We start from the raw sequence: 14751 nt of genomic DNA on the forward strand, positions 1-14751 counted from the left end.
TTTACCTGCTTTTGGAAATAAGGTACTGGCATAATGCCTTCCATCAAGATGAAGGGCATTGCAGCTATTGCTTGTAATGATCAAAAAAAGAGCACACCTCACTAGATGCAGAGCTGAAAAGAGAAGCAGTGCAGCATTACCCAGGAGATTGTGTAAGTATTAATTAAACTTCTTCCTGTACTACAAGTTATTTGGAAGAGTCTTCCTTGGTTAAAGTTTCAAAGGTGAGAGACTGACATACAGATATTAAAAACTGATGGATTTCTTCCCCAGACCTCTACCTTCATCACAATACAACATCAGATAAAACACATTTGATTTCTTTCCTACCACTAGTAAAGTAGCACATACTCTCTCTGTTTTCAGCCACTGCTAACAAATGACAGAGATCAAACAGCATTTGGATTATTTTATAAATTATAAAATTACAATGAAGAAGGGTGATAATCGAGGATGTGTTGTCCGATAGATTTTTATGGAAAAACACTGCCAAAATAAAGCCCTTTTTAACAGAAATCTAACTAACTACATATCCTGCTTTTTTTTTTTTTCTTTTTAACTGACACTGGTTAATGTTTATGGGTTTCATACAAGAAATTAGCTTTGTATAGAGATTTTAAAATAAGGCATTGGCACCTAGTATACTGGGACAGGGAGGATGTTCCAGGCAGAGGGGGAAGCAGCAAAGGCATGAAAATAGGAAGGCAAGAAAGGGAGAGGTGAAGCTGGATTCACTGATAATGCAAACAAGGCAAGGGAGATGTTGTAAGAAGTGATGTAATTAGAATAAACTTGTGCAGAGCCTTGAAGGCACAATCAAAACTCTTGGACTCGCTATGTTAGCAATGGGAGAAACAAATGGAGTGAAGAAAAGGATTTTAGCGACTGTATTCTGGATGGACTGGAGGGGAGTGAAATGGAAGTTGAGGGGGCCAGAGGGGAGCACAGATACTGAGGTGGGAGAGAACTAAGACAAGGATAAGCATTTTTAGCCATAAAAACAGAGAGGAAAGGTTGTAATGTTGAGCTGATGGGAGGATGGATGCCTGAATGTATGGGGAGAAAGAAAAGAAAGTTATTAAAAAAAAACCACTCCAAGTTTGCAAGCCTAGGTGACTTGGGGGGATAACGATTGGGTCGACAACTTCAGCCTGAATCACACAGATTGAAGTTCAGGAGTGATACAATACTGTCCCAGAAAATCTGAAGCCCTGGATAAATGCATTTTAAATCTGATTCTGGAAAGAAGCATCTTTGATCAGTTTACGATACCACCAAGCCTGAGCCTGCTTTCTTTCTGTCACCAATTTTAAAAAAAGACCAAGCCCTACTCCCCCACCCTCACAAAACTCCAAACCAAACCAAAAAAACCCCACCATATCAGGAGAGAAACATAGCAAGTTCCATTTTTCCAGCAAGGACTTATACAATGTTTTATCCCCAAATATATTATTGAAAAATTATGACCAGGTCAGATTCATATTCAGATATGAATATAACTTATAATATAAATGTGAGCCTTGTGAAAAGGCTTTTTTTCCCATTAGCAACAAAAACAAATCACCACCCAACCTCTTTCTTCTTGGCTACTCTTGGTGTGACGTGGCAGTCTATATGATTTTATAAAAATATGCTAATGAGTGACTATAATGTAACTGGAATATGCTTCACGCAAAATGTCTCTTGTAAGTTATCTTTACAAAGCTTATAATCTACTGAGTGTGTTCCTCCTATTTCTATAAATTTATCACTCTTGTATCTAAAACTAGAAATATGAAATATAACTATAAGGGCCTACTGTAAGTATGCAAAGTGTGGGCAATTAATGGTGGTTTGGAATCTTGATGGCTCCCATCAGCCAGGACAATTGACTGTGGATGGCTCTGTTGGCAGGTAGGCCTTCCTGTGAGTCAGGCTGGGAGGAATGAAGGCTTGGGGTCTTACAGTGACATGTGATCATGTCACCTGAACTGGTATCCATCTTTAATCTGGTGCTTTTCCAGTGAGGAAGGGTGGGAACCCAGAGGGACAAAGGATTCTCACCTTATGCAAAAGATATACAAGTGGGCGGAACAGGAAAAAAAGGGAGCCATCATGAAGAATCCCCTAGCTACCACCTGAGCTGGAACAAGAGCTTTACCAGGGGAAAGAATTGTGCCCAGGCCTGGAAGGTGTCCAGTCTGAGGAAAAAACTTACTGAAGCATCTCTAAGGGTGAGATTATCTGTATTCAGTTTGACTAGACATAGATTTGCATGTTTTATTTTATTTTGCTTGGTGACTTTGTTCGGTCTGTTACTACTTGGATCCACTTAAATCCTACTTTCTGTATTTAATAAAATCACTTTTTACTTATTAATTAACTCAGAGTATGTGTTAATACCTGGGTGGGCAAACAGCTGTGCATATCTCTCTATCAGTGTTATAGAGGGTGAACAATTTATAAGTTTACCCTGGTAAAACGGATTTATTTGGGTTTAGACCCCATCGGGAGTTCGGCATCTAAGTGTTAAAGACAAGAACACTTCTGTTAGCTGCTTTCAGGTAAGCCTACAGCTGTTAGGGGACGTGGTTCAGACCTGGGTCTGGGTTTGCAGCAGGCTAGCGAGTCTGGCTCAAACCAGGAAGGGCACTGAAGTCCTAAACTGAAGGGGCAGGAAAGCAGGAGCAGAAATAGTCTTGGCACATCAGTTGGCAGCTCCCAAGGGGGGTTCTGTGATCCAACCCGTCACAACCACTCCACCTCTTTCTTCTTGGGAGTTGACTTGTGATTGATAAATCCAAATTTCTCCCATAAATACTCTGCTCTGCTGCAGGGCTGGCCCCTCTCATACACCACACATTAAAAGGTGAGAATGCTCAGCTTTAAGATGGACATAGTTTAACATCAGAAATTCAGCTTTACAAATCAGAACCACCGATTCCAACATAAAACTGGATAGTCAGATTAAAACATGGTACAAACATAGTGAACTGTAATGAACAGGAGTTATTTCTACCTATTATTCCTCTGCAAAGTTTTATATTTAAATTGAGTTATGAGTGCAACTCCCACTGGTGGTTTCATTTGGAAGTAATCCAGCTGAAGTACTGCTGCAGCAAAAGGCTGGAAGTTGTATTTATCTGCATCTTGACACTGGACACAGCTAAGTAGGAAGTACAAGGGGATAACAGGTAAACAATCGTACCACCAAAAAGTAGAAATGTGCCTATTTTCATGGCCTGTCCTGCTTGTAACTTACAAAAATGGAATTCTCCACGAATTCCAGCCATCTCAAAGAGCCACCGGCCTGCTGAGCTGGTGAAATTTAGAGCTGGCTAAGTGCAAGCGTGCCTCTAGTACCAACACGAACTTCCTCCACTAGCACATTGCCAAACTCACTTCCTCTCTCCAAAATGAGCCACTTTCCTATAGACAGCCCTCTCCCACACACACGATCAAAGGCTCACTGACTCTGTGTAGTGCTATGTTGTTATTATTCATCTGTATAGTGGAAGTGCATAGAGGTCCTAGGCCCACTGAGCTAGGTAGAAACATATATGAAAAAGGATGCTTGCCCTAATGATCTTACCATTGAAGTATAAAGGTGAGACAACAGACGGAGGAGCACAAGGTAAACCAGAGACAACAGTGGTCCGCATGACAGGCAGCAGTCTCGCCACACCAGCTGCTTAACCACGGTCCAGTTTTTTGCAGGCATCATGGCCAAGGAGAGTTTTAAGGAGGACGAGGTTGCTTTGTAGATTTTGATTGCGAGAGGAAAGGCGGAGTAGTGGGACACTTATTTTCTCCCTACCTCCCAAAAGTCAAACTCTCCTTGGTACATCTCCCTCATACCTACCACCACCAGGCTTTGCTGAACCCTTCTGTGAGTGTGTACCCACCCCACCACCTTGAAAATCTGGTCACCTTAGTAAGCGAAGTTGTGTATGTCCATAAAATGTTCAAATCATGTTTACATTATTGTAAACAATCTTTTTAAAAGGTCAAAATTATAAATTTTACAAGCATCTGCTGCAAAAACAGTCTCATTTTTCATAGAAATACTTGCTACAGGTGCAAAGTGCTTGTTTTCAAAATAGGCATTTCCATTGTAACACTTATTTTGGATGGACTGGATTTCACCCTTTAACTCTGAATTGCCTTTGTCTTTGATGGCTGGTGTTACAACCTAAAGGTTACTTCAATGTAGGGTCTGTTTTTGTTTTTAATAAATATTACATATAGAATCTGTCACTTTGAGTTTAGTCACAGAACAAACTGCAGCAAATCATTTGTGATAATACAACCTTGTCTTCCATCAGGAGTGTTAGATTGAAAGCCTAAAGACTAACATTGCCCTGGAGACTGGAACAGGTGTAACCTAGAGAGCGATATCACCTGAAGAGGGGTATAATGTCTGTTACACTTCCTGCACATTCAGATGTTTGAAATTAAACTGCTGTGACAGCTCTGGGCTTTTGCATCTGTTACAATATTGCATATTCTCTAATACTATACCATATGCCAAGATAAAAACTATTTGAGAAGACTGGTCGGAAGTAGGTCTCACCTTGCTAATAATGTCCTGTGACGGACCAAACATTAATCCCTCTGGATTTTTGTTCAAATTTATCAAAGCATATTCAAAGTTACTTTTACTCCAGTTCACTTCCTGTATCCCACACTACCCCTTTTTTCCAAAGCTATGACCAGCTAAAAGACAAAAAATGTGCATATTCTTACATTATAATATAAAACACGATTGTAGCTATATATCTAATTTCTCCCCATTTTAACTTCAGGTTCCCTTTTCTCCTCTTGCAAAATTCTAGAATTAGATTTGTCTTGCCTCACTGACCACTGTGTTAAGTGTCAGCAAGGAGAACACCTACTCCTCTTTCCAAGGGACAATATTGAAAATTTAGCCGTTGTAAGGCTTTTAGTCACTTTTTCATTCTATGCCTCCCTGTCTCACTGCATGCTTCTAGGGTGCCTGCATAAAACAAGGGCAGTTGCATTTCAGACAGATTTGTACCTCTTGCGTTCTCTTTTCAAATGAACTCAAACTTAAGTGCAATTTGAATGAAACAAACAAGTTTTGCTCGGTTTCAAATGAAAGATAAAAATCAGCACAAGCTTGAATACGTAAAAAAATTCAAAGACAGGTGAGCCACATTAATTGCAAACCAAGCGGAAGATTGGTCTTGCAATTAAAGCATTGAACTGGGACTCAAGAGATCTGGATTCAACTCCCAGCTCTAACACAGACTTCCTGTAAGACCTTGGGAAAGTCTCTTAATATCTCAGTTTCTCTTCTGTGAAATGGGGATATTGTCATTCCCCTCCCCCCCCCCCCCGTGATTTGTCTATTTATACTGTAAGTTCTTTGGCGCAGGAACTGTCTCTACTGTAATACAAATAAATAACAAATCTCTGACAACAAAAATCATAGGTAAAGTGGTAATGAACTGCCAAGAGAGGAAAGCTATTAGTAAATATAGTGGAGAAAAGCAGACACACTTTTTTAACTCCACTGAGATCCACAGGGCTGGGAGAGCTATCCAAAAGAACAGAATGGAAAAAAGTGATAAATATTAGGCTTTAGAAAAAGCCGATAGGGATGGGTTAGCATGTCGGTATGCAGGAGAGCTGGGTTCAGGATGAAGTTTGGAGCTTCCATTTCCCAGGCCAGCAGAGATAGGGAAATATGCTGAGTCACCCTCAAGGGAAAAGGTGGAAGCTTACTGACTATGGCTCTGCTTGCTGACTTGCAGAAAGGCTCTTGGAGAGAGCAATGTGCTTTTGTTTCTGGGTTCCACATAAGGAGATAAACAACATACATGGTTCTGAGGAAAGGGCAGAGAAAAAGAGGGAGAGGGGAAACGATGAAGATGAAAGTCAAACATAAGCTTAGAAGAAAATAAACAAATAAACAAACAAATGCCCACTCCCTTCCCCGGAAATGTACTCCATCCAAACTGTAGATTATCTGGAATAACAGGGGAAAGCAGGTTTTCCATTCAGAGATACAGAATTTACGTTAGCAATCTTATCACTCTATGTTGCATGGAGTTTTTAAATTCCAAGGAGATAATTACAGGCACTCTGAGATATGTTTCTTTGTACAGTTTAGAATTACGTGCAAGAGTTAAAAAGTTAAAATAAAATCAATTCAGATGAGCCTGTTGAAGCAAGCAGTAAATTCATTTGCCATCTTTACGTTTTTTTCCAAGTAGCAAATCTGATAAAAAGAAACCTCATTTGTGTACAAAGATAATTTGCTGTCAGTAGGAACAGAAACGTTCAGATTTTTGGTTCATGAACCCCCAGCATCAACAGTAATCAGTACAAAATTTTCAAGAATGTTGTGGGTGTTCAAACAACCTTTTGAATGTGGGGTTCAAGGCTTTCTCCAACTATGCTGTGCTCTTGGCTACACAATTGCCATTACATAACCAAAGATATTATATAATTTTGCAACTCTCAAATAACAAGGGGGAAAAAAACCCCAATGTTTGTCTTATTTATAGCCTTAAATTAAAATTACTAGCAAGAAGTTTCATAGTCAAGATTCTGCTGCTAAGTGCATTCTCTCTCTAATGCTTAGTAGTCTAAGGGCTTGGCTACACTTGCAGCTATAGAGCGCTTTAAGTTAAACCCGCCTTTGGAGAGCGCACTACGGAAAGTGCTACAGTCCGTCCACACAGAGCTGAAAGCGCACTGGCGGGGCCACATTTGCAGCACTTGCAGCTGCATTGGGAGTGGTGCACTATGGGCAACTATCCCAGCGTTCAAGTGGCTGCAACGTGCTTTTCAAATGGGGTGGTGGTGGTGTAGTGTGACAGGGAGTGTGGGGAGAGAGAGAGTGGGTTTTGGGGTGCTGAGAGTGTGTCAGCACGCTGTCTTGTAAGTTCAGACCCCCGCTCCCTCCCACTCACTCAAAGCAAACATTAGCTGTTTGTTTCTCAGACCAGATAAGCAGCCAGCACTCCGAAACGGAGCTTTGAAAGGGCACTTCTGCGTCCTGAGTTCACAACAAAGACAAGACAGGCTACTTCAGTTAAGGGGATTATGGGACATTTCCGGAGGTCAATTAGAGCGTTGTAATGTTACTTCTCGTTTACACTGGCACTGAAGCGTCTCACCCAATACGCAACAGCTGTTAATCCTCTCCGGGAGGTGGAGTACCAGGAGCACTCCAGCCAGGGAGTCAGAGCGCTCTACGTGTCTTGCCAGTGTGGACGGGGAATGAGGTAGACCGCTCTGGGAGGGTTTATTGTGGTATAGTGTGCAAGTGTAGCCAAGGCCTAAGTAGGTCTCTTGGAGGGTGAGAAGGTCTATATGATGGTGAACTCCAAATCCATTAAAGATTTTGTAGACTGGACCCAGCACTCTGAATGCTTAAAAAGTACGTGCCCACTTCTGCCTAAAATATTTTACCTGCCATGGTTGCAAGTAAAACTAAGATTATTAGAACTGAAAGATCAGAGGGGAAAAAAACCCTTATTTCTCCGTTATGTTAGTTTGTGTCTGTATGACGATTGTTTCCCCTATATAGTCAGCCAGCCCCGTTTGTGTAAAACAACAGGAAAATGTAGTAAAACCACAAAAAATTGGCAGTGGGATCCAAAAGCAAGTGCAGTAGCTAAGCAAAATTTAGTTTTTGCTTTTCAAACTGACTACACTTCAAATTGTCTGCGCCCCTCTAACAGTCTCTAAGAACCCGTGAACATTAAAAATAAAATGTTGAATACAACAGCACATACAGTACTAAAAGATTGCCATTTAACCAAAACACTTAGGAGGTGCTGAAAGAATGAAAAGATTCAAAATATTCTATGCTTCATTTTTTATGCTGGAGATATATTATTACTCATTCATAATAATACTAGTGCTGTTCTAGTACATTCATCAGCCATAACCTCTGGTAACACCAAGTCGTTGCTTGCATCCATAACACTGCTGAGGAGACATTTTGGCAATGACTGAGTCAAGAAGGTCAAGCACTCTGGATATGCCCTACTGCACCGGATATAATGTAACTCAAAAACTAAACTATTAATCCAGGAGAATTGTTCTAAAGGTAGAGTATACACAAACAGAGGTTCTAACATGAAATATACTTGTCAACTAATTACAGTAAATTGCAATGGAAAAACCAAGACTGTTACAAGATTAAGACAGGTGTGGCATAACCACATGACTGGGAGATAGGAACTCCTGAGTTCTAATACAGGATCTGACAGTGACTTTGGCTGTATCACTCAACACTGCTTCAGTTTTCATCTCAATGAAATGGGGATAATGCTTACCAACCCCAAAGAATACTGCAAGGATTAGAAGAGGTTCATAATATGCTGTGAATGTGAAAAATATTTTAAACGTTTTGTACTTAGTATTATAAGCACAGCCCATTAAATAGAATTGTCATAGCTCAAACATTCTTCTTACAGTTCCATTCATATACATAAGAAAGGAAAGTCAAACAATTCAAACGATATTAAAGAAAGGAGTCATCACTGTCCATCTGTTCACTCAGAGCATGGCTATACCTGGAAGACAAGTTAGCACTAATCAGGGAAACCCTCACGTAGTGCTCCTCCAGAAGTTTATGATGTATTGTTGGTCACTCTGCAAAAGAATCTTCTGTATAAAGCACAATTCTCTGGACTACTTGAAAGAACAAGCAAAGGCAATGAGGCATCAAAACCTTTTTACTGAAGGGTACTTCAGTGATATGATGTCAAAACAAGAATGATTGGTACTGTAGTCTTCATATCTGTTCGGAAATCCAGAATAATGCCTTCTTAAACGTAGAGCTAAAAGACTAAAGCCTTCCAGTTTCAGTCTAAGGCTAAAAAGAAGTCTTTTGTAGGATGAAAACAAATAATAATAAATAGTTTTGTGGATTAAAATAGGCATTTAACCAAAACACACTGGTCCCATACAGATTTTCATTTTGGTGCAGTGAAAATCAAAGGCTGTTGTGATGTCATGAAGAGAACTAGCTAGGACTTGAACACATACAACACAAATGAGCTTCAAAGTGGCTTGAATAAACCCTCAATCTAAACAAAAACAATATTTTTTCAGGGAAGCCTCTCCAATCCCCCTCCTGTTCAAACAGTAGTAATAGTTCTTCAGAGAAGTAATGGGAGCATAAATAGAAACAGTTTGATTAGCAAGTGGCAGACACCATATCACACTAGTGGTGACAGTAGAACTCATTCTGTCTCAATAACCACATACAAAGGATTTTACATTAAAGTTACCCTGCTCCTCTAGAGCTGACTGTATGCTGGCATTAACAGCTGCAACTTTTCCACTCTTTTAATGATGACAATACGCTGGTCACAGTGTATAATCCCCTTCTCTGCTGTTAGCACACCAGATACAAGAAAAACCTCCATACCATGCGCTATGGGCAGAAAAGAATCTGTGATCTGCTCCCTCCCTTACCCATCCTATTTTCAAATCAAACCAATAACTAGGAAAGTGTGGGAAGACAGAGGTTGAGATTAATGTTCCTCCATGCTTTTTAGCTTTATAAAGCTCCTTTTAAAACATTCAGGAAAATACTGTGGTAACTGACATGAAATGACAGTAATCTGTCACTATTTCACATTTCCCACTAGACTGATTCAAATTGTTATTTATGAACCTTATACTTCAGTGGTCACTTTGATGACTAAACCATAAATTAGCATGTAAATTTGATTTCACAGTAACAACAAATTGTCAGCAAGCTGGGATATTATTTAATTTCTATCGACATGCAATGAAAAAGTCAGCAACACCAGATGTGCTATATTATAATAAATCCCCAAACTTACAAAAATGCACACTACATCTAATATTTGCTTCATTGCTTTTGTGTTTAAAAACAAAAACAAAAACAATTTATATATGTTTTAGGGTTGGTTTTAAATATAAACCCATTATTTTATGTCAGTTCATGCCATTAATTAAATTGTTCAATTAAAATAAGACTGAAAATAAACAATCAAGATGTTAGAGAAAAATTGTGTTTTTCATGGAACAGATGTGCATGGAACAGAAGTGCAACACAGAATGGAAGAGACTCTAGGAGGTCTCTTGTACTTTCACCCTAATTTACATGTGTACTTTAGGACAAGGCAGAGACTTGTTTCATAATATTTAGAGCTTGCTTTATAGATGAAGTGCTGCCAGCATTGAAGTATATAATTTGTTCCACAAAAGAACACTGACAATTACTTTTTCTTATTTAGAAATACATTTTTCATTTGATATAGAGACTAATTCAGCTTCAGTTATCCCAAATATCAACATTCAAAGCCCCCCAAAGCTCAGACATCTCTGAAATTCACTTGCTAAACTCATTTCCTTCTATTAGATTATGTTTTTAAAGAGAAGCCTCACCACATACCATCTGCTATTATTTTGACTCCAGTAAAAATATATCTATATATAGATACATATACACCCTTTGACAGTCAGACTTAGAGAGATTCTATCTTGTCTGAAAGAAGAAATAAATCTAAAAGGTGACCAAAGAAATGCTTAGATAAAATTAACACTTCCAAAATAGTGAAAATATTCCATATCTGACAAGAATTTTCCCTTCCATTTCTACAAAATCCCCTGCTTTTTAAATATATTTTCCCGTGAAATTTTACAGAGTGATCTCAAAATGCAATCGAATTAAAGACTTTTTTTGAACCAGGAGGTTGGCTTAGAACATGAAAGAAACCCCTTCGAGAGTAAAAGCTCTTAAAAGCTATAGACTTAGAAACTGACTTAGGTCTTCCTATAGCAAATGCAAAGGTGAAGATAGTCAAGACAAATTAAAGAACAAAATTAAGAAACAAATGGTTTTGGAGAAGAGAAAAATATAGATCTCTAAATGATCTTGCTGATTTACAATGCATTTAAGTTATATGTATCAAACCATTACAAATTAAGAATATTTTTAAATTTAAATATAAAGAGAAAGATTTTCAAATGTGAAAATTCAAATTGAAAATCAGTGGGGGTTGAGTGTAAAGCTACGATTTAGTGGCAGAAGTCACTGCCCGCGGGGTCATGGAGTTGCGGGGTGCCCCCGCCACCTCTGGCAGCCCCTGGAGCTCCAAGCTGCTGTAGGCGGCAGGGTACCCTGCAGCTCCCGGCCACCGCAGGCAGTGGGGGCCCCAGAGCTGCCAGTGGTGGGGGAACCCCCGAGCTCCTGACCACCGCGGGCAGCGGGGAACCCCCCGAGCTTCCGGCCGTGGGGAATCCCGGCAGCTCCTGGCTGACACCAGTGGCGGGGCACCCCACAGGCAGTGGGGACCTCCTGGAGCTGCAGACAGCAGGGGTACCCTGCAGCCCCAGTGTAGCTGCCCTGTTTCAGGCAATGTGGGGACCTGCAGATCCCCATTTTGTCAGGGATGTTTTTAGTAAAAGTCACGGACAGATCACGGCTTCCGTGAATTTTTCTTTTTTGCCTGTGGCCTGTCCGAGACTTTTACTAAAAATACCAATGACAAAATCTTAGCCTTACCTATGTGCCATTTGTCCCTTTGTAAATTTCCCCCTACAGGTGGAATTGTGTCTTTATATGCCTGAGCCATTTTCACTGGGATTTGCATGTTCATAGCTGAAGGCAAAATATGGCCCTACAGGATTATTTCTAGATTAAATTAATTTTTTGTGAATACTTCAGAGCAACAAGGTGAACAAAATTAATGGATTAAAATGGTTCTGTTGATGTCATGACAACAGTCATGACCATGTTCTGAGTAAACTTTAAACACATATGTTTTCATAGATCCAAACAAAGACTGGATGTTCGTGTTGTGACAATGTCACTTAAAAAATATAACAATTGTATTTGCTAGTGGCTACCTGGCCCCTATTATCTTATAAACAGGAACCGAAAGAGATAGTGGGAATGTAGAACAGAGATTAACCTAACTTTCCACTGTTATCTCCCTGCTCCTTTTTTTTTTTTAGGCATCAAAACAAAAAAGTACACATTTGAAGGACCTAACCAATTGTGTGTGTTCTTTCACCAGTTAGGTTAGAAAAAGTGCTTTCTTCCTTTCCCCACCATGTCAACTGACATGAAATAAAACCCAAGACCCAAATCTGCAAAGCCCCATTGAGATTTTGGAGGACTGGTCACATAAATATTATATGGTTGAAGTACAGGACTCAGAATAAGGAAAGCTGGGTTTTATTCCAAGCTCTGTCACAGACATACAGTGATACCTTGGACCAAATCACTTAGGAACAAATTTTCCCAAGCATGGCCTCTAAATATAATTGCCTCAATTTGAGGATATTGAACTTGACATAGGCAGGACCTGAGCACCAACAGTTCCACTTAGGTTAATGGGACCAGTGAAAGCGCGGTCATAAGTGTGTCAAGTTGGATACCTAAATGTTAAGGCATCCAAAATTAGAAGACACTTTTGAATTTGAACTAGTTGCGGCTTGCTGGCGCCAACCAGCAGGTCATACAAGTGGGACACCTTCCCCGCCCCCATGCTTTTAAAGACCAAACCTTCTTTCAACAAATAATATTAGAGGTATTCTTCTGCTGTTATTGAATGGTTAATGGTTGACTCCACTTAGCAAGCGGTCTTCCAGCTTTTTAATTTAGGGCTGTCCTTTGGCTCCATAAAGCCCGCAGTCTCAGACCCTCCCTAACGTGGGAGAAATAAAATTTGAAGAACAATCTCAGCTTTTGCTTGAAATAAAAATCTTTCTAGCCCCTTTCCTTGCAAAGAAAGCCTACAAAATGTAAACAAATGTAAAACAATCATGAGGATTGAAAGAAAATGGTAAGCTAGGCTCCATTTCTGAAGTAAGAGGCTGGGGGGAACTTAAAGATAAAACTTCTTAAAATACATTATGTATAAAATTAATCAGTTAAGTTTGATGTGTGTTCCAAAGAATCATCTCGCTACCCTCCTTAGCCCTGTGCACAGTGGTGTGAACACAGCGGACAGGAATCAATGATATCCGGGGTGCAAACAAGCAAAAAATATTTTCACAAACGTATTCAAAAATGTTAAGATTGGATATGCTTCTGTTTCTACACCCTACTGGACTGTGCTTCAAATTGGGCAAAAACAGAGTAAAGAAAGCTTAAGCTACTGGCACTCCCCTGAGCATATTAACATGCCAGTGATGAGGGAAGGCAGAAAAGAAGGGATGAGGACATGGACATAGAGCAAGAGAAAACACAACACAGGGAAAAGCAAAGACAAAACACATGGCAGCAGAGGACTGAAGGGCAGAAAAAAGAGGGACAGCAAAGGAGTTTAGAGAACAGTATGTAGAATCCCATTAGTACTAATGGGACTCATGTTTAAATCCTTCCAATCAAGGAGAACTGAATACTGTGCCAGTCACTCACTCCCTCACTCTGCCTCCCCACCATTTGTGAACAATAATACTTGTACAAGATCTCTCTCCCCATTCCGTAAACTGGCATGGGACTTACACCCTTAGGGGAGAAGAACATGTCATTCAGCATTTTACAATTCTTAAGTAAAAGAGATGAACTAAAGTATGCTTACCTGCCGATGAATAATCTCTAGGTTTGTTCTTGCTTTATTCACTAGTGTTTGTATTTCTTCTGAATCCTTTAAATGTTTGTTTTCTCTGAAGGCATCTCTTATCCTTCTGATGGTATATGTTCTAGACATTATTAAAAAAAGCATCCGTAAGTGTTTTGACATCAAAACAATTTTTAAAGTGTTTGGCTACTGCAGTAAATGCTGTTGAGGATATTTACGAACAGTTGTACACACTAATCGTCCATTTATCTGCTTCAAACTTTATATTCTCTCTCTCTGTTCAGGTTAAATCCTATCATGCCCTAGTAAATACTATAAAGCAATGGTCAGGGCCTTGAACTGTAGAACCAGCTTTACTAGAACTTAATGTGGAAGAACTTTGTGCCTCATATACTTCAATTTCCTTCATGTCTACGTCATCTCTGAGATGTATAAACATTTCTCTATGCCAACAGACTGGGAATGTTATTGTAGATTATAAACATATGGGGGAATCACAAATACACTGTAGAATTACTCCTCTACACACCCTTCCCTAATGTGTGGAAAGAAAGATGGTGGTTTCATCACTGGAAACAGAATCATTAACAATACCAAGAGAAACATAGAAAACCCCATGTTGTCTAAACTTTCTTCACCAAGGCAGTTTTTTGTTTTTTTTTAAGTTAAGTACAACTACCTGGAGGGTCTTATTACATGCTCTCTGTTTACTTTTTTTAATACCAAAGGTCTCCTTGTAACAATTCGAGTAGCCACAAGAAAAGTCCAATCATTATTGCTCTGCCTGTTACTGCTATTAAGATGCAGCACTGCTTGGCACTACAAAGAAAAAGCCTGAAGTAGCACAATAGCACTACTTCTGCTGGATGCTAGTTATGAGTGCTACAGAGCACAAGGATATTTCAGTCATCTCTTTTCTTGTCATATGAACCACAAGAGTGATTTGAATCAGTGCACGGATTCTTGATCCTGGCATTCCAAGGGTCATCAGGCACAATGCTAACCACTGCATACATCAATTTGTAACCTGAAAGTCACCAAAGGTGAGCTGTTGAATCAGCCATTCAAAAATGTGTTTTATTTTTCTCAACGTGCATTTTGCTTTCCACTCGAGGAACAGTGCCCCTAGTCCCACTAACAGGTGGGAAAGAGGATGTGGCCTCCACCCTTGCAAGGCAACACAGAAAAGTGTCCAAAACTTTAGGTCCCAAGGACCATTAGA

General features: G+C 39.7%; 1 protein-coding gene across 1 annotated transcript in view; it reads right to left on the reverse strand.

The window, feature by feature from the left end:
• The window catches only part of LOC113407914 (LYR motif-containing protein 4-like), a 123977-nt gene that overhangs the window by 74321 nt on the left and 34905 nt on the right, over positions 1-14751 (reverse strand). The window contains exon 2 of the mRNA XM_026658822.1: positions 13530-13650. Coding sequence (XP_026514607.1) covers positions 13530-13650 — 121 coding nt within the window. The remainder of the gene's footprint in view (positions 1-13529; positions 13651-14751) is intronic.

Source organism: Terrapene carolina, unplaced genomic scaffold (assembly GCF_002925995.2).
Source record: "Terrapene carolina triunguis isolate 2854851 unplaced genomic scaffold, T_m_triunguis-2.0 Scaffold55, whole genome shotgun sequence".
NCBI classification, from domain to species: domain Eukaryota; kingdom Metazoa; phylum Chordata; order Testudines; family Emydidae; genus Terrapene; species Terrapene triunguis.